General features: G+C 42.1%; 1 protein-coding gene across 1 annotated transcript; it reads left to right on the top strand.

Moving 5' to 3' along the window:
• Positions 1-19,145: 19,145 nt before the first annotated feature.
• On the top strand, positions 19,146-20,510 carry LOC143130943 (uncharacterized). Its single transcript, XM_076290248.1, has one exon. It carries the CDS (start codon positions 19,199-19,201, stop codon positions 19,877-19,879), a length of 681 nt encoding a protein of 226 aa, XP_076146363.1. The 5' UTR covers positions 19,146-19,198; the 3' UTR covers positions 19,880-20,510.
• The last annotated feature ends 1,481 nt before the right edge of the window (positions 20,511-21,991 follow it).

The following is a 21,991-nucleotide window of genomic DNA, read 5'->3' as shown; positions in this document are numbered from 1 at the left end:
CATAGTCTACATTGCAGAACCACTCAACTTTATTACTTTATGGTGAATAAATGTTACACTACTGTGCACAGCCTGACGTGACGATGCTAGCAAGTTAGCAGCGGTTAGCTAACTATGCTAACATCCTCCAAGTGACAATCATATTATACACAATGCTGGCAATGCTGAGAACAATTAGCATCCTCGTTTATCTTACTTACATTGAGTTGACTGTGTGGCTTAATCCACAGATGTGGTGAAGCACTGTTTCGTTATGGTTTGCTAAGGAGTAACCCATTGCTTAAAATAGTGGAGGGCTGGGATGAGAACATTGTGTCAAATCTTCGCATTGTATCGCGGAGTGATTTATTATTAGCTGTGCAAAGTCTGAGTTGAAATGTCCAGGGATATTCCAACTCATGGAACGTCTCTCGGCCAATCAGAAACAAATAAATAGTTCCATAGAACCCAATTGTTGTATAATATATATATATATAATATATATATATATATATATATATTTCTTCTGTTCATCAATCTTTTTATTTTTATATATTTTGCTTTAAAATTCACCTTGCTTTTCTTGCACCCATCTGCTTCTTTTCATCCGTGGAGGTCACAGTAAGTGGAGCTTCTGGACTTGTTGCCGTCAACAAACACAGTCTCACATTTATAGACAAACAAACAAACAAACAGAATGCTGTGACAGACACACTGTTTGTTAAGACAAACAGTGTGTCTGTCTTGTTTTTCTTTCCCAAGGGGTCAGGTCTCAGGCCGCTCGTCCAGTTAAGGGCCCCTTGTCTCTGGCCATCCAATTCTCCCCAGGCCCTTATACCCACACTAGTCCCCCAGGCTGGTCCACATCCACTACCCTCATTAGCTCATAGTGACTGCACCCTTCCAGTGGCAGACTCAAGGAAGAGAGGACCTGGATTACCATACAGCCTCTGTTACTCACCCCCATAAAATATACATGCAACACACCGCCGGCAGGCTCCGCGATCGGCCACAATGAGCCGCCCAGCCTCTGATGCAACCCAGAGAGAGGTGGCTGGCAGGCCAACTGGCTGGTTCATCGGGCCAGATTGAGGGAGCGGCTCTGAATATCTGAACTCTCCACCACACGGCTACACCAACCCCTTAAACAGAGGCAGACACAGAGGTGCAGGCTTGTTTGGGAAGACAGTTTGGTGGCTGATGGGTACACACAAACTCAAGGAATACACACACACACACACACTCAGGGAGAGAGACACATTCTAATTTTACAGTTGCCTAACTGTAATTATTGACAGCAACTCTCACAGAAATGGATTCGGAGATAGATAAAGAGAACATGTATTTAGTTGTTGTCATTGTTGATCTGTTTGTTGGCATAGGTCTTTAGATTTTTTGCAAAACAATGACTTACTTACATATTTACTTACTTACTAGAGATGTGTGAGTTGTGACTTAAAATGAAACATCTTCTGTCCACTGCGTAGTTTGGTTACACACCTCAGGAGAAACAATGTCACCAAAAGGCACTTGAGTGTAATGTCATTTTAATTCAAAGGGCAAGTAGAACAAAGGTGTATTCACAGGGCAATAGAACAGGGCAAGTAGCCTAGAACAAAGGTGTTTACACAGGGCAATAGAACAGGGCAAGTAGCCTAGAACAAATGTGTTTACACAGGGCAATAGAACAGGTCAAGTAGAACAAAGGTGTATCCATAGGGCAATAGAACAGGGCAAGTAGAACAAAGGTGTATTCAGACACTGGGGCACCACAGATGGCAGAGGTCACTTATGATCTCTCCAGAAGAGTCGGCGATATCTCATGGTCCCACGAGTACATCTCTTATATACATCTCTTCCGAAATATTGATGTGTTACTTCCTGTTTCACCAGCATGCCTCCTGCCTGGGTAACTCTTGTGTCTCATTTCTCTTGCTCATTTTCCTTCTCTCTCTCTGAAGAGCACAAAGCTACTCTTCCTCTGTCTCTCTCTCTCTCTCTGTTTCTTTTCATCCCTCTGTCTGACCTCTCTCTCAGCATTTTATCCATCAGTAGAATGATGTCTCTCCAAGCCCATATTTGACATGTGTCACCCCCAATGGTGTGTGCCTTTCTCTCAAAGCCTCCTGCCTATTTCAGCAGCCTGTGCAGTGGGGATTGAATGTCACCATCTGTCTGGGGCCAAGCTCAGGACGGCAGCCATCGGCGACAAGCACATGAGTACACACACACACACACACACACACACATTCATATACATGGGCACACATGCTCACTCACTCACTCTCACGCATGCAAACACACAGGCACAGACACACAGAGTAAGACAGAGGAAGCCACTGACACAGACACACATACACACGCACACACACTTCATCCAATGCCCCAAAATAATTAATGTAATGCTTTAGGAACAGATGGATTGTCTGCAGCATGTGATGATTAGCCCATTTGAGTAGCTAGCAGCTTTATATCGTATCTATGTTTCCACCTCCTGTGTGTTACGGTCCTATTCTTACCACCCATGTCCCACAACTCCTATTACTGTGGATGCAGGCAAAACAGGGAAGCAAAAAGACGTAAACTAGAAATCGCCATTGGAGGACCAGCACACTCCCTATACGCGCGCACACACACTCTCACACACACACACACACACACACACACACACACTCTCTCTCTCTCTCTCTCTTACACACACACACACACACACACACACATATATAAACACAGCAAACACAATAGGAGTCTGGTTGGTTGTAAATATGTTTTCATACCTGCTGTGTAGTGGGCCCCTGTGGAAGCACTCAGACATGCGCTCAGACCTCTGCCTCTCCTCTGGGGTCTTACGCTCACAGTGAGGGCCTGCATTCCACAAACCTGCCTTAACCTTAGTATTGATACACACACATGCACACACACGCAAGCACACACGCGCACACTCACACACACGCACGCATGCTTTCTTGGAATCACAGTAATTTGTTCATCATGGCAGGTGGTTCACACCCCCACACTTTCAATATCGCCGCAGGCAAACAACGCCCTATATCCCAGGGTGCACCACTGATCCCAGATGTGCGTTATACCCATAAACCCACCCCCCCACCTACACACATACACACACACACACACACTTTTCAGTCTATCTACTACAACATTCCTCAGCAACATGAAGGCAAAACTTTGCGAAAAGCGAGGAGACTTAGCATTGCTACTCAGGCATTGCTACTCTTGACACAAAAGGAATTAAAGCGAAGGACAAGGAAGCTAGTAAATGTCTGCAATCTCAGCTTTAACAGTCATGTGAAATCTATAACTAAATCAGCTTTTTCACGTTACAAATGTAATCTAAGAATCCTTAGTGGCCTTATGTCTGAATGAAAACACTTGACTACATTACTACAGTACTTATGTCCTTCTGACTTTCAGCCAGGTCAAGCACTGACTTGAAATACAGCGTTTTTTCATATGAGAAATCTCCATTGTCAGGGTCAACGAGTATTGTTAGTACGAAGAAAAAAAAAACTGCTGGCTGCTTTAGCTGTTGGAAACCGATTTTTGTTATTTTTGTTGTTGTTTTTTCATATGGACAGTTCTCGGTGACCTCGAAAAATGGAAATCTATGTGAAAAATCACTGCTGTTTGTTTATAAATCATTATATGGGACAGGCCCAAATGACCTTGGATATGTTTCGGCAGTACATACCTGATACTCCTTGTGTGTTCAGTATAAGGCCTAGAGTCAGAACTAAATGTGCAGATTGAAGCAGCTTTTAGCTGCTGTGCTGATCAACACTGGAACAAACAATCAAAGGTGCTCCAACTGTCGATGTGTTCTTAGGTGGTTTGTTAATCAACTTTTTCAGTTTTTATTTAGTTCGTTTTCAAGTTCTTTTAGCATTTTTTTAATTGCTGCAATACATTTCCTTTTTATATTTTTTATGAAGCAATTAATTTTTGTACATTTCTCTACTGTATATTTTTCTGATCTTAGCATGAATGTTTCATATTCCTCTGCATTTCTTTGAAATAACAATTAAAAAGTAAATAAATAAATAAATAAATGGGAAAGAAAAGTTTATGGTTCTTGAGATAGAATCTCCTCAAATACACAGACCAAAGGCACAGAGGTAGAGAATGTAAATGATTGCCATGACAACTTCCCAAATTAAACTTTTTAATTTCTTGCTGCATCTGTCTTGATGGTTGTATGTGATTTGATAGGGCAGATTGCCTTCTTTTTCACACTGTTTTGATGGCAGGCTGAGAGGACCGCCCCAGGTAATGACATGCCACTTTTCATGTCTTCCTTTATTGGAGTTGTGATGAAACTCACAATGAGAGACGGCACTTAGATTACATTAGAAGAAAGCCTGTGGCACTTTAGTTTATAGTTAAGCTCTTTTGGTAATATTGGCCTTATTTCTTCAAGGAAAGAAAAAGCATCAGCTCAATATTGACTGTCTGCAGTGTCATATTTTATGGCCGTGCTGAGGAAGCAGCCTTAGGCCTTGAAGAGACGATGCTCTTTGTGGCGCTGGCACATCAGAACAGGATATTGTTGGGTTTTAAATCTGAATATTTTTAAACACCGACCTGTTGTGAAGTATATTGTGAATGACCTGGGATTGGTTTGAGACTGAAAACAAATTTAAAAACAGAAATATAAAATATAAAACATCTTTAAGGACAGAATAATAAAATATAGATACAGATTAACCCTTAGAACCCGATTGACGCAAAGTGTGTCAAAAAACACACTCTTTCTTCTCTGTTACATTGCTCCGGAACTGCTCATCGCAGCGAGATTAAACCTTTATTGTATGACAGAGCAGAAGTGGGGCTTTCCAAAGAGACTACACACTTGTCTGTACAATCAAGTATAAAAATTGTAAAAAATCATGAAATTAAATCAAATTGCATCATATTTACAGTCTATACTTCTCTGCGTTCACCTGCGCACCCATTACTCTCGTTTGAATTACTCGCGAACTATGCGTGATCGCATAGATATGGCAAGCATATCAGATGAAAGAGGGGACACAGGGCTATCCATTGGTACCATGTATATTGATCCTTCTGGCTTATAAAAACAGACGAAATTACTGCAAAATAATAATGTCATGTACACAAACCAACGCTGCACACCCATTACTCTCGTTTGAATTACTCGCGGACCAGTGATCGGATAGATATGCCACGCATGTCAGATAAAAGAGGTATCTCAGATAAAAGACTCAGAGCTATCATTAGATACCAAGTACATCCTTCTGGGTTATAAAACAGACGAAGTGACAGCAAAATAATAACTTCATATAGCTGGACTTACCCCACGTTTTTGTCTGTTTTTGTGGCAAAGCATGTTTATAATCCAACGCTATCGTGTTTTTCTATGGCAAAGCATGTTCATAGTCCGGTTTTGAGATCCTAGCAAATTCCTTCATGGCATCCAATTCAAGGCTCACATTGCATCCCAATTTGTTCAACAAAGAAACACCTTTTTTGCCTTTACTTTGTTCATGGCAATGCAGTAAAAAGTTGAGAATCATTATGAGTGCATACACCAACCTCGGGTCAAGTCAGGTCAGATCAGTTTACAGATATGGAGCGCAGAAAGGTCATTTTTCATCACTAAATAAAAAATGGCATTTATTTCCGTAAATCACACACCATATATTTCTGTAAATTGCTCAGCCCCAGAGTATCCCTCCAACATATCAGTTATATTGCCCGATTCAGGACAGTCTGCCCTACACACACATGCAATGCATGTAGAGCTATGAGGTTGATGTGGTAAGATACATGTCGAAATATAAGATTTTTTATAATATGCTTTTTATATTTTAATTCTTTAAAAATCAAAATAAAATCAATGCTTGTACTAATTCATGAAATTATCTGGATCTGGAGATCTGGATAGCCTAGACTCTGCTGAAAAAAACAATATATAATATGTGTGTGTGGCACTTACAATAACCAGAATAAATCCTTATGGTTAAAGGTAGTGAAAATGCCCTAAAAACAGCTTAGGGTTCTAAGGGTTAAGCAGGGCATGTGTTTAGAGCTGGAATTGTATTAGAAGTTGGTAGCAAACCACGGAGCTAAGCAATGGCAGATTTATAGATAATAAATCATTTAGCTATTATCTGCCATTTGATTTATTTGGTTACTTATAGGTTAGTTATTAAGAGTATACAGTAGGTATACAGTAAGCAGTTTAAAGTGTTAAAAGTGTTATTTGATGAAGTGTGATATTCAAAAACAGAACTAATGCCTGGGGGAGATGTACTGTAACTTGTTCTAGTAGCACTGCTTACATCTAGAGGAGAGAGACCCAATAAGGCTGAGTTAGTGTTTTTTTTTAGTACCTATGCCTTCCAATATCCTGCCTACACTGCAATGGTGGTTAGTTTTACCACAAGTTTGCTGGAAAAGGCCTACAAGGGTTTTGTGAAGGGAGCTGTTGGTCAGTGTAGTCCGTGTCTGATGTGTGAGTCACTCATTGAACCCTGTCTGAATGTCTTCCCGGAAGCGTTCGGGGGATACAAATGCTGTGTGTGATCTCCTGGCCTGGACCAGTAGGCTTTCTGCTCGACCTCTCACTGGCCAGAGACTTCACGCTGGACGAGGATAGTACACCCCAGGGGTGAAGAGCATGGACGTTCTCATGGGCACACGCTGAACAATGTTTCGCCAAGCACATGCCTGTAGTGCCAGGTTCGCTAGACTTCCACTCAGAGCCCCTGTCTAAGGTGTGTCATTGATGTCTACATTTTGTTACATTGGCACAGAGCAGGCAGAGCGACACAATTGTAAAACAGCACACTAGTCTAGCTCTTTATAGCCTTACAAGGCTATGCGTTTAAGCCAGGCATTGTTCAAATAAATGCTCAAGTGAATATGGAAGAATGAGAATAATGCGGACAAATGACATGCATTCTTTTTTTTTTTTGAATAAGAAAATCATTAGATTCTGGAACAGTCTAATGTTAGCAAACGGTTGAAGCTCTTCCCATGATGCTCTTGAACATCACACTTTTGTCTCTCTCTCTCTACCACAAAATGAGTTCTCCATTAGCTAATTTTCTGCCCTTCCTCTTCTACCCTTGAATACAGTGTGTCTTCCTTCCAGGACATTAACTTTTTGGAGACTTTGAAATTAAGGTGAAACCTAGCCGTTTTTTAATCAAGGAAAGAGTTGCCTCTGAAGTCAGCTGGAAATGGGATATGAGACCCGACATAAAATGAAATCCTCACGTGGCTTCACACAGGCCAGCCCGATACTGTTCTTTTATCTCCCGAAGAAAAAAAGAATGTTTGATGTGATTCTACAAGGCGCTGGTTTCCGCAATACTTTAGCTGATGCAAGAATGAGAATATGCCTGAGTTTGCCAGTTGTAGGGGTCACCGTATTAAATTAAATGAAATCCGTAAAGTTCTGCGCAAAAGTGGATAGGAAATAATGAGCATCAGAGGCTACGCTAACTCGGCCAATTTAAACAATAAATACGTCCGTAGTAAAGCAAACACTAATGATGCGATACCCTCTGGGTCTGCAGCGAGCGCTCCGCCGCCACAGGCCCAGACGGAGAAGCTGGGGAGCATTTCATTAAAAAGTCAGACTACATTACACCGAGTCCTTATAATGAGGGGAGTATCGGTGAAAATCAGTCCAGTTACTGGAAGCTCCAGCTTCTATCCAATTATTTGGGCATGCCCTCTCCAACGTGCCTCTGATATGGAAATGCTCAGGGCTTATGAGTTTCCTTCAGCACATCCTTTCCCACTCTTTCCTGGTCTACCAGTGAACAAACCTGTCCTTCTTACATCTTATATAATTGATTCTTTTTATTTAATTTCAATATTTTATTCTTACTTTTCTACTAAACCGTTACCTTTTGTGCTTATTGGTGCGTGCGTGCGTGCGTGCATGCTCTGTCCTGAAATGCCTTAGGAAGGCTCATGTTTCTGCAGTTGAAAGGGTCTATAGGCCTAGGCCTCCTCCCAAACACACACGCACGTGCGCGCGCGCACACACACACACACACACACACTTTCTTTGGGAAAGACAAAGTAATTTGATAGTAGTCAGTAATTTCTTTCTTTGGAAACACAGTTATTTCTGTCTTTGTCAAAATCAGCTTTTTCAAAACTCTATATACATCTGGTGATCATTGAGTTTTTGCTCCTTTTTTATTGTTGGCTGTAAAATACTGTATTCACAACAGCAAATTATTTGGGAAAAATCACTATTTTTACTTTCAATATTGCTTACATATTTACTGTGTATTTCAACTTCTCTCTGTAGATGACTAGAATGGAAATATACATAAAAAGCCAGTGAAAAACAGAAGAGCTTTAGGTTTTGAGCAACAGTGTGTACATGATCTATCCAAAATGTCATATAATGAAAAAAGTGTTTATAATGTGAGGCAAAGGTTTGCTTTAGTGATGTTCATACTTCATACTTGATCATATTTAAACAAGAATGATCATTGAATGCTACCATTCGTTTGAAGTGGATATGCGAGGACCTGCCGGCAGGCCTACCTAGCTACAGTCTCATCCATTACAGGGTAGTGGGGGGAGAAACACAAGTGTCAGGAGTGGCATCATGTTGAAGGGAAGTAAAGAGAAGGGGCCCCCACCCCGCAAAGACTCCCACCTGGACTTGCCCACCCCTTTGTCACTCTCTCTCACTCTATCTCCATGTCTCTCACACTCACACACACACATTTATTCCAAGTTGCTGGGCTGTAACTGCGCAGCATGTTCAGCAGTCACGTGGCTAGACTGCTCTTTCCCTGAGGGTGGTATACGGTCGTTAGTTACACACGTTTACCTCCTAATTACCAGGAAGACTCTCTCTGTCTTGCCACATTGTCTTCAAGATCGTATCTGTTTCACTAAAGACACCCCAGTCCCTCCTGCCACAGCAACCAGCTATATCAGCAGTCTGGCCCACCAGCCCCCCCCCTCCCTTTTATTTATCTCTCTCTCTTTCCCTCTCTCTCCTCTTTCTCTCTCTCTCTCTCTCTCTCTCTCTCTCTTTCACTCTCTCATCTATCTCTCCTCTTTCATTCTCTCATCTCTCTTTCTCTCTCTTTTTACCCTCTAACATTGTTTTTCAGGTTCATTATCAACTCGTAGACTGTTTTCTCTTTTCTGCCACAAAACAGACCCTGTTATGCATTGTAAATCTGAATAATTGTTGCTGTATTATTTGATTATCTTAGCATTTGTAGTAATGATAGTGAGTGTGTGTGTGTGTGTGTGTGTGTGTGTGTGTGTGTGTGCGTGTGTGCGTGTGTGTGAGTGTGTGTGTGCGTGCGTGCGTGTGTGTGTGTCTTTTTTAGCTGAGGGAGATCCAGTCCACCACCTGACAGCGTAAGTGCTCAGGGCACATTGGGGGCAAGTGTTTCAGTGAATGAGTTGCACAAATCAGGGACTCATTGAATTACAGTTTTTCTCGATCGTTTTGATACTTGTGTCAACTCTGACATCACATTCTCAAAACAGTTAACACCTGTGTCTAAACGCACTCTGGACAAAAAATTGACACATTTTGCTTGCAAAAGGCTGTTACTCTCTCAAAACACTTAAAACATGCAGCAAAAGCAAATCTTGCCTTCAAACACTACAACTTGTTGCCAATTCAAAAACACTCTTTAATCAATCATTACACACTGGGCAACAAAATGCAAAATCTAGTTCTCAAAATGAGCATTTTTGCTATGTCTGTTTCATTACTTTCTCTTTTTTCTGGAATCAGAAAAAAACTCTGAAAAGACAAAATGTACTGAATAAAAAAACAAATTATTCATTCCTTCCAAGATGTAACTGTCATTGACATGTAAGACATACAGCAAACACCAAGATACTGTAAATTTCATTGAACTACAACTTTCATCGAAATAGACATACAGTAAAGACCTTTTGTACTGTTTTCTCCACCAAATAGGCAATACAGTACTTTGTCTAAATGTGCATTAGATCCATACTTGCAAATAGCAACACAGAACAGACATATCTTATGTAGAATGAATGATTGCTGATTGAAGAATTGTGCAAAGGAGTTTCACACAGATGTATCAGAAATTCCGACTTCCGCAAGGAATCTATACCACCTGTGAAAAGATGTTTTCCTTTTGTTTAGCATGGGAAAACCAATAGAGTTTGGGGCTTTTGAATGACACCTGTGTTAACTGTTTTGCAAAAGGGTGTGAGAAATGTATGAACCCAATGAAAATTTGTGAACACATTCGCAAGAGATGACTTCTGCTGTGCAAAGAAAGTACAGTAGTCATGAAGACCAAGTGGGTTCTAGTTTACTTAAGCAGGTAAAAGCAATCGAGAAAAACTGTAATGAGAGAGTGAGTTTTTTTTACAGTGTTCAAGTTTAAGTGCTTGTTCGCTTGCATGAATGCATGAATAAGTGTCCGTGTGTGTGTATGTGTATGTGTATGTGTGTGTGTGTGTGTGTGTGTGTATGTGTGTGTGTGTTTCTGTGTGTGTGTGTGTACTGCATACATTATATGTGTGTGTATAACCACCTATATATCTGTCTTTATACCTGTCTCTGATCACCTGGTGGTGTAGGGGGAAACTGTGCGTGCGTGTGTGTGTGTGTGTGAGAGAGAGAGAGAGACAGAGAGAGAGAACAAAAGCCTGCTGATCTAGACAGGGAAGACTACTGGCCTTAGACAGAAGGGCCTGTTGACCTTCCCATAGTCTAGCTGCAGTTGTGCCCCTGCCATCTCAGACTGATCCCTGGGCACCTGCAGGCAGATGGCTGTCTCTCGCACATACAAACACACACACACACACACGCGCACACACACACACACACACACACACACACACACACACACACACACACACACACACACACACACACACACACACTCCATTCAAATAGAGTTTTGCACTACGGACTTAAGGGAACAGATGAGTGGACAGAGGAAGAGGAGGAGGTGTACACACACACACACACACACACTTTTTTATCAGCTTTTCTGCCCCTCTGATGGACTCATAATCACAAACAACAGGGACACAAAAGTGAGGGCGGTGCTGAGAGAATACGGGGAGTCTGGCCTCGACAAGATCCTCTGTCTTTGAATTTTTAACTGGCGGCACAAAACTTCTGAGGTTTTTATCTGTGGCATTCCAGAGATATGCACAGGAGTGTCTGCAAACACAATCAGGCAAAAGACTAAAGTGTGAAAGTGTGTCGACAAATGTTTCTTTTTATTTGAAAGAGACAGAGAGAGAGAGAGAGAGAGGCAGTAGAGAAAGGGGGACAGTGAGCAAGGGAGAAAGAGAGAGAGAAAGGCAGGAAGAAAGAAAGAGGTAGAAAGAGAAAATCAGGGACAAAGATGTCTGTGTATATTTCCTCCTTGAAACACGATATATTTCAAGATATCGTGTTTCAAGGGGAAAACATTTGAAGAGGCTTAGCAGCTTGGAAGAGTTTGCCACAGATGGCGTATATCAGACAGAGGGGATCGCACAGACACAGATAATGCACATGAGACACACAGATGCAGACAGAGACACAGATAATGCACATGAGACACACAGAGACAGACAGAGAGACAGTGAATGCACATGAGACACACATATGGAGACAGAGAGACAGTGAATGCACATGAGCCACACATATGGAGACAGAGAGACAGTGAATGCACATGAGACACACAGATGGAGACAGAGAGACAGTGAATGCACATGAGACACACATATGGAGACAGAGAGACAGTGAATGCACATGAGCCACACATATGGAGACAGTGAATGCACATGAGACACACATATGGAGACAGAGAGACAGTGAATGCACATGAGCCACACATATGGAGACAGAGAGACAGTGAATGCACATGAGCCACACATATGGAGACAGTGAATGCACATGAGACACACATATGGAGACAGAGAGACAGTGAATGCACATGAGACACACATATGGAGACAGAGAGACAGTGAATGCACATGAGACACACATATGGAGACAGAGAGACAGTGAATGCACATGAGCCACACATATGGAGACAGAGAGACAGTGAATGCACATGAGCGATGCAGAGGCAGACAGAGAGACAGTGACAGGCAGGCATTCCCCACTCAGTAACCACGACACTGTGCTCACCCTGCTCCTCTGCACAGGGGCAGGACTCCAATGGGAGAGTGGAGGGGTGTGTGTGTGGGCGAGGGGGGGGGGGTGCGGGGTGGCGGGACGGAAGTAATAACAAGCTGGAAATAAATGCAATAAACGTCCAAGGCGCTACACCAGGGAAAACAGAAAAAAATAAATAACGCATGGGCTACTTTATTGAAAGCTCTGTGAGTTTGCAGTTGGCACTGTGAGTGACGTCGCTATGGCCAGCTGCTGATTCTCCATATTTTACTGAGATTACTGTGGTGTGGAAGTAATTCCCTGGGTTGCTGGGTTGCACCATGATTGTGCCTAATGGTAGAGACTACCCAGTAATACAACATTATATCATACAACATTCACAGTAGTGACGTGACCTGCACCTCCATCACTGTCTGGTTTGGGCTTAGCCACCAAACGGGACAGGGCCAGACTGCACGGACAATAAGGGCTGCACAAAGAATGATTGGAGCTGACCTTCCCTCCATCCAGGACCTGTACCGGTCCAGGGTCACTGCTTGGGGCACCCAAATGGCTAGCACAGGCCCTGCACTATATTTATATTTATATTTACCGGTAAATCTTAAATCTCAGTCTATACTGATATTGCACTATTCCTACCCTCTCTATCTAGCTGTGCATGTTGAGGTGATATTTTTGTTATTCTTATATGTTAATAAGTGTTGTACTTTGAGAGCAAAGATTAACCAAAAACAAATTCCTTGTTTGTTTACACAAACCTGGCCAATAAAGCTGATTCTGATTCTGATACCTTCTTCTACCGTTGAAAGCATACTCACAAACTGCATCTCTGTATGGTACTGTAACTGCAACACTGCCGATCGCAAGGCACTACAAAGAGTTGTGAAATCTGCCCAAAGGACTATTGGCTCCCAACTCCCCTCCATCCACAACACATATCATAAACGCTGTAAAAACAAAGCCAAATCCATTGTCAAGGATGTCCCCCACCCAAGCCATGGTCTTTTCAGCCTACTCCCATCTGGCAGGTGATACAGGAGCCTGCGCTCGCGCAGCAGCAGGCCCAGGCATAGCTTCTTTCCAGAGGCTGTAACACTGCTGAACAAAACTATACCTTCTGTCTAACATTTGCACAACACCCAAAACTACACTATATATTTATTACGAAACCTGCTCATAAACCTGTGCAATATACATATAAACACACACACACACACACACCACACACACAGACACACACACATGTATTTATATATATATATTATATAGAATGTCTATTTATACTCTCTCTACATAACCCTCTATACTCCTTATCTGTCACTGTAGACATGTCATCTGGAAAACCTGTATTTATCTAGCTATACACTGTTGTACATAAATAATATGTATCGTCTACATAATTAAATACTTTGGTATTTAATGCTTCTTTTGCATTTCTGGTTGGATGTCAATTGCATGTCATTGGCTCTCTACCTGTACTCTGCTTAATGACAATAAAGTTCAATCTAACCTAATCTAATAACGGAGTTGCATCAAGTTCTGAAAAATAAGTAAATCACTAGTTCTGAAGAAACCACCCACACCTTGACCTTCCTTATTTACCAATGAACTTAATGAGCAAAGCACATTTTCTGATCCTCTCTCTTCCTCTCTTTCTCCCTCCTGTTCATGCTTGGTTGTTCACATATTGTTATAATGAGCCGTGAACAATGGTTGCCCTGCCTGAACTTGCCATGTAATCAAACACAACAGGCTTACAATGACTACATTTCCATGCACACCATATTCCGAGGACCATATCCTGGTTGGGGCATTATTCAGAATAAGATGTTCACATGTCCAGTAGAAACAGGAATGTTAATTCCTTCAAACATGTTAATCGGCATATTCTGAATAAACCAGCGACGTGCAGTAGAAGTAGTATCTGCGTCATCGCAACGGTTTAAACGGTTCTCTGTCCCTCGTCTCTGTCCCTGAAGCTAAGGGGGGTTTTAGGCACTCCACTAGCGCGCCAAGTCTTTGGCATTGTGTGGCAGCAGTCCTTTATCTTTCTGCTTGGTTCTCTCATTCTTTCACTCTATGCCCAATGGATAATGTACACCGATTCTGTACTTGAGTGAGAGAAAAGATACCCTTGGTAAAGTATTACTCCAGTAAAAGTAGAAGTTCTCCTTTTAAATTACAAGCACAAAAGTACTTGCCTTCAACTCACTCTCATTCACTCTCATAAAATATTGATGTAATTACTGACATCTTATTTAACCCCGGTTCCCTGTGTGCCCTTGCTCATTTTCTATTTACCGGTAGTTCATGTATCTGGTAACACTTTATGGTAAGGGTACATGAATTATCATGAATTTATACATGAATTGATACATGATTTATGTATTACTTAATTCCTTAATATCTCATGAATCATCAGGAATTGACATAAGTTCATAGTCTGTCATCCGTGACCTCACACAAACAACACACCAACTAAAGCATTTAGTACGTTGGGCACATCATTATGATTTATTAAGAATGATCATGATGATTTTTTTCATCAGGTGGTGAATGAGAGACTTTGAACTCATGTCAATTCCTGATGATTCATAAGATATAAAGGAATGACGTAATTGCATAATTTTGCTGGAAGGTAATTTCAATATTTACAGGAGTAGGACAGTTTTGTGAGGATTGTCTGATTAGGTTAGTTTGCACAGATTGTATGATCTTGTTACATGCAGGGATAGAAACAATACTTTACAGTTACAGATACAGTTTTAATTCAGAGAATCGTAACCACAATGATGGAGAACACTCACATTCACATATTCACACACATATTCTTCACAGGTAGTAATGTTGCTGAAATAACCCAGTGGCTTTGCTGAAAAGTATTTCACTGGGTTTTTCAATAATCTGAATGTGTAATTTCAGAATTACCATTTTGGGTGTGTTAATGCTTGTGACATGATCAATACCATGATCAACCTAATGATCCTAAATAAGGAACATTCAAGAATCTCTCTCTCTCACACACACACACACACACACACACTCACACACACGCACACACATGCACACACACACACACACACACACACACACACACACACACACACACACACTTGTGCACAAAGGCGGAATAAATGTTACTGCTTCCCTTATTTCCTCAAGCTATGCCAATCAGTGCAGGGCTCAGATCTTTATCTGCCCTTCATGAATGGAGCAGCTTCTCGGATAAAAAAATAACCTTTTTTCCAGCCATAAACAGAGAGGAATTGAAGTGCCAGGCCTAATTTCTGAACTCCACTAATGAGACAGGTATCAGCACCATGGGGAAGTCCTCCGCTAATAAATGTACATTGTCCACTAATTGCACTCACACTATTTGACTATGTTCCAACGCATCTATGAACTAAACAATGACATGTATTATAAAGTGGGCTTAAAACAGAATGGCCAAATTAGGCAGGCTTAAAAGTAAAGGGTAAAGATCAGACAAGCCCACGCTACTGTAATTAACTGCTACAAGCACAGTGGCCCACGCCGTCTGAGGCTAACGACCGCGGCAGCTCAGGTGTCAGGGAGTCCTGACGGAGCGTGTGTTCTGCAGGTGGCACTGATGGCACGGGAGGGCACACTGGGCACTGCGGGCTCGTCCCCCTTCCTGCCCGATGCAGCACCTGGGCAGATGGAGCGCGGAGCAGCTGGAGCGCCGTCGGCCTCAAAGGCCACTGGGTAAATGAGGCGGATATGGACAGCAGCGGGATCAGGTGCTATTCATTGCACCTGAAAGAAGAACTACAAGTCCCATAAGCTCTCTAGTTAATGGGGCTTAAAAATACTAACTGGCAAAGGAACGTTTGATAAGAGGGGAGGAATCAAGGAAGAGGGACATGCTAGAAGTGATAGGGATCTAACGAGAGCTCAGAAACAATGTCAATGTGTCAGTGGAACTAAGAATAAGTATAAGTATATATACTCTTTTGATCCCGTGAGGGAAATTTGGTCTCTGCATTTATCCCAATTTGTGAATTAGTGAAACACACTCAGCACACAGTGAACACATAGTGAGGTGAAGCACACACTAATCCCGGCGCAGTGAGCTGCTTTCAACAACAGCGGCGCTCGGGGAGCAGTGAGGGGTTAGGTGCCTTGCTCAAGGGCACTTCAGTCTGAAGCACTAACCAGTAGGCCACGGCTGCTGCTATATACACACACACACGCACTCACACACACACGTGAGAGAGGGGGGGGGGCAGCTGGGACAGAAAGAACTGCTGACATTTGAAGTTGACTGCTAAAGTACTTCTGAAAAAGATAATGTTTCAGCAAAAAACACTATGTGTGCTCATGCCCCCAATTGAAAACCACTTGAATAAAACTGGAGAGCCAATAAATATATGACCTACCAAACATATTAATTTCCTTACGATAGTTACAACCAGGATCACAGCCTCTTATTTCTACACTCTGCATGTTAGCAAAACAATATTTGAAGCAGAAAGAGTTTTTTCTGTTCTTTCCTGCAGTGTTTATAGCCAGAAGGATATTCATGGATGACCATAGAGGGTCATTGTCTTCGTTCCCTTTTCATGTGAAATCTTCTTGGCACACACAAAATAGCCGCACAAAACTAAGTACATATCAGCAAGCCAATCCAACGGACTGAAAAAGCATTATATAGCCCAGATCTGCTCTAACCACCTGGATTATGTGTGTTTAGCTGAATGGCGGAGACTCTCAGTTGGGCAGGCGGAGAGTGTGCGATGCCTTCCCTCCTGGCCCGCTGACAGAAAAACAGAGTGGAAAGCCCAAGTCCAAACATCCTGTCAGGCCTCCTGGCCAATCTCTTATCCCCTCGTATCTGCCAACGGTCCACGGCGCAGCATTGCAACGCTGGAGATAAGAGCTTGCTGTACCCATTTGGTTAACCTCATGGGAGCTTCTTAGCATTTTTCATATAACATTTTATACTGTACGTATGTACTTAAATTCACAATACAAGGAAATAGTGTCAGATGCGTTTGTTCTAATCTGAAGCACAGTACAAATAATCCTACGGTGGAAAATAGTTAAAAACGGGACAGAGACTGAGAGAAACCAAGCAGTGTGTCTGTGGGCGATGAGAGTGTTGGCTTAGTGCATAATTGCCATTGTGATGGAACGGCATCTACTAAAGCAGCAAAATGACAGCTGGTGACTGCTCCTGTTCCTGTTGCCATGGACTGCATAAAGAGAACCTACTGTTTGTTTCAGTGTGAGCAGAGAAGGCAGCTAACCCACGCACACACACACATTTTACCAGGCATGGAAAGTTATAAGCATGGCAGAAAGAAATTGATACTCTTTCTTATTGCAATGTCATGTGTACATTTACATTTAATCAATTAGCAGAGGCTTTTACCCAAAGCGATTTACACGTGTCAATTATATTACAAAGGTCATTGGCCCCAAAGCAATCGGGTGAAGTGCCTCGCTTAAGGCCACAACGGTGGAAGTGGGGAATTGAACCCACAACTTTTCAGGCTATTACATTAGGAGCATTAGGAGCATGCCTTTTACATACTTCCAAACAAACCATAACACAGTTATAAGCATTCATAAAACTCTCTTCATCATATTGATTTATTTAAATATGAGCTTGTTAGTCCCTGTGAAATTATTATGGCAACTGTGATTTTACAATATACCTAATGCACCTCCAAGAATTTGCCAGCGTGTATCTTCCATGATAGAGCTTCCCTTTACTATTCCTTTCATCTCTTCAGTGCATGACCTTGAGATGACATGTGAGGTCAAGAACGACTAGGAAATGTGAAAAGATTTATAACAACAGGAGGTTCTGTTGAGGTCATGAAAATGAATGATTTCAAAAGGCCTAACAGTTGCATCACACCTAGCACAGTGACCTTTAAGCTTTTGGTGTGTGAGAGTGTGTGTGTGTGTGTGTGTGTGTGTGTGTGTGTGACAGTCACACAGAGATCAGAGGCTTTCAAAGGACTTGTCACCCTATGACAGAAGAGGCATATCCAGAAAGAAGAAGCCAGATAGATGTAAAGGAGTACTGCACTCCTGAAGTTAGCGTTAGTGTGCAATTAGATGAGATGATCTGGCCCAGTTCTCATAACGATGATGGACTACCCCACGGGCAGTTTGCCTAAAGAAAGACAAAATAGCAAAAAGAACTGAGTGATTTGGGGGCAATGGAATGATCAGTCAGGTTTTTGGGGCAATGGAATGACCAGTCAGGTGTTTGGAACAATGGAATGATCAGTCAGGTGTTTGGGACAATGGAATGATCAGTCAGGTGTCTGCGTGTTGATTTGTACTGTGGGTCAGAAACATCAGGAACTCATATTAAAGAAAAACACAAGGTTGGAAAGAAAAAAGGGAAAAGAAGAACAACTAATAAAACATCCAGTCTCGTCCAGAAGGACTTTTTTCCCATTGCAGTGTCTAGTCTCTAGGCTGCCCAGTGCTAATCTAATCACAAAGTGACTAAGAGCTTTGCTACCACAATCACTCCGGTAGTAGCTGATGCACCACTGACTGTGGAAAGAGCAAGAGAACCTGAGAACCTCTCAAGAGTGGCGTTCAACAGGCCTATCTATTCCGAGGGATTACGGTAAGCGAATCGCGTCATTTCCTGTTTGTAGTGTCAGAGTGGCTGCTCTCACGCTAGCTTGCTCCTGTTTTCTTTCCACGTAATCCACTTAAATTAGACTACACCTAGGTTTTATTTACGTAAAAACTCCACTCTTAACCACTCGTGTAGCCAATTCACTTGTCTAATATAATTCACTTGTCTAATCTATCTTAAGGACGATGGCAGGGTCCTCTGCTGCCCCTGCCTCTCCTATTTCCGATTCTCTCCGTTGCCCGGCGTGTCACATGCTAGCTAACTCTTCAGCCTCCTTTAGTGGACATGCTACTTGTAAAAAATGCAGACTAATAGCTAACTTGGAGGCGAGGATAGGTGAACTAGAGAATCGTATCCACACACTGGATCAGATTAGCAAACAGCTAGTGGCAGAACCTTTGGTAAATTGTGTGGATGCACCAGCCGACTGCACAGTTAGCGCAACCATGACAGCCCCCTCGCAGCAAGGGGATAGTTCTTGGGTGACTGTTAGGGGAGCCAGACCCAAGCGAAAGCAGCCCGTTGGGCCTGTTTCGCCTGGATCTAAATCCAAACGAAGGAAGCCCACTGCTAACCACCAACCTATTCATGTTTCTAATAGATTCTCCCCCCTAGCTAGAGAAACCGAGAAACCTGCTACTCTGGTCATTGGCGCTTCTACTATACGAAACGTGATGCTAGCGACTCCATCGGCCATAGTAAAATCGATATCTGGGGCCAGAGCTAACGACATCGAATCAAATTTGAAAGTGCTGGCTAAAGCTAATCGTAAATACTCGAAAATAGTTATCCACACTGGCACTAATGACGTCCGATTGCGTCAATCGGAGATCACCATACAAAACTTTATCTCCGTGTGCAGGTTCGCGCAACAGATGTCTGACTCTGTAACTTTCTCTGGACCCATACCCATTAAAAGAGGTGATGAAATGCTCAGCAGAATTTCGGACCTCAACCGATGGCTGTCAAAGTGGTGTGCCAATAACAATGTGGGCTTCATAGATAACTTTAGCTCCTTCTGGGGGAAACCTGGACTGTTGAAAAGAGACGGTATCCATCCCACATGGGAGGGTACTGCCCTCCTTTCAAGGAACATAGACCGTCACTTAACCGAGGCTAGTTCCTGACGAACCAGAGATCCAGGAAGCAGAGATAAGGTCTTACACAGATCTCTGCCGTCCTAACAGTCACCCAGGTATACAGGGCACACAAGGCCAAATAGAGAGCGTGTCTGTACCAAGACTGTCAACTCTTACTCGACCCACTAGGGGAATTATTCGTAGCAATCTTATTACGATAAAAACTTCTTCGGTGAAGCAAATTCCTCCAAAAACGCAACTTACACTTGCTTTACTTAATATTCGATCACTGTCAAGTAAAACTGCCTTGGTTAATGAAATTATTACTGACAATCATATAGATGTTATGTGTCTTACTGAAACCTGGCTTAAACCAGATGAATACCTTCCATTAAATGAGTCTACACCTCCCTCCCATTTGAATTATCATGTACCACGCCACACTGGCAGGGGAGGTGGAGTAGCTACAATCTATCTATCTAGTCTTCTCACATCTCCCAAGCTCACACACAAGTTTAAATCTTTTGAAGTTCTAGTCCTCAATTTTTTACCGCCAGACTGGAAAACTAATCAGCCTGTAACTGTGGTCACATTGTACAGACCCCCTGGCCCCTACACTGATTTCTTAGAGGAATTTTCTGATTTCCTTTCTACTTTAACTATCCAAACAGAAAAAATACTTATATTGGGTGATTTTAATATTCATATGGATAATGTGCACGATTGTCTCACAATTGCATTTCAATCCCTAATTGACCATGTCGGGTTCTGCCAAAATGTTAATTCGCCCACGCACCGACATAACCATACTATTGATCTAGTCTTATCATACGGCATAAACATAGAGCAGTTAACAATCTTGCCACAACACCCGACCTTAACTGACCACCATCTAATTACTTTTACAATGACATTACAACATGCAGTACCCAATTTAGCTGAATACTACAGCCGCGGCTTATCTGAAAAAACTAATGCAGACTTTCTAGAAAAAATTTCGCTTACGCTTGCCCCATTCCGGACTCATGTAGTAGGCCTATCAGAAGGCCCATTCCTTAATCCAGCCGAGGTCGACTTGTTAACTGATAATGTGATGAACTCATTACGCTCAACCCTTGATTCAGTAGCACCACTCAAAAAGAGAATGAGAAAACAAGTAAGGCGTGCTCCATGGTATACCACACAGACAAAAACACTCAAACGAACAGCGCGTAAACTTGAACAAAAATGGCGTACCACTAAATTGGAAGTTTTTCGCCAAGCATGGAAAGATAGCCTTATCACCTACAAAAAAGCACTCAACGAAGCCAAGTCAACTTACTACTCCTCGCTGATCGAAGAAAACAAAAACAATACAAAATTTCTCTTTACCACAATCTCCCGCCTGACGAAGAACCACACCGAAGTAACCGAATCTATCCCTATTTGCCTAAACAGTAATGACTTCATGAACTTTTTCAATGACAAAATTGAAACAATTAGAGATAAGATTAATATCCAGTCAGTCTCACCAAATATTTATACTCCATTGCTGAACGGTAGCGAAAACATAATTGAATCACAGATGAGACGAACAACGTTGAATTCATTTACACCTATTGACATATTAGACCTCACTTCCACAATCTCTTCATCAAAATCTACAACTAGTCTACTAGATCCTATTCCTACTCATCTTCTGAAGACTGCTCTTCCTTTGTTGGATAATGCTTTGCTCCAGATTATAAATAACTCACTGCTATCAGGCCATGTACCACAGTCGTTTAAGTTATCTGTCATTAAGCCATCCCTCAAAAAGCCTACCCTTGACCCTAACAACCTGGCCAACTATAGGCCTATATCTAATCTCCCTTTTTTGTCAAAAATACTAGAAAAAATAGTGTCGAAACAAATTGGTACCTTCTTGCATATGAATAAAATCCAAGAATTATATCAGTCTGGTTTCAGAGCTCACCACAGTACTGAATCAGCCTTAGTTAAAGTTTTTAATGACCTCCTCATCGCTGCCGATAATGGACATATATCAATATTGGTCCTCCTGGACCTCAGTGCTGCCTTTGACACCATAGACCACAACATACTACTCCACAGGCTTGAACATTCGATAGGCATTAAAGACTCAGCACTCGCTTGGTTTAGATCATACCTTTCCAACCGCAG

This window comes from Alosa pseudoharengus, unplaced genomic scaffold (assembly GCF_046254945.1).
Source record: "Alosa pseudoharengus isolate Yale_2024_CS ecotype anadromous, Long Island Sound unplaced genomic scaffold, YU_APseudo_1.1 YU_APseudo_1.1_scf_18, whole genome shotgun sequence".
NCBI lineage: Eukaryota > Metazoa > Chordata > Actinopteri > Clupeiformes > Clupeidae > Alosa > Alosa pseudoharengus.
This window is presented reverse-complemented; position numbering and strand designations above follow the sequence as displayed.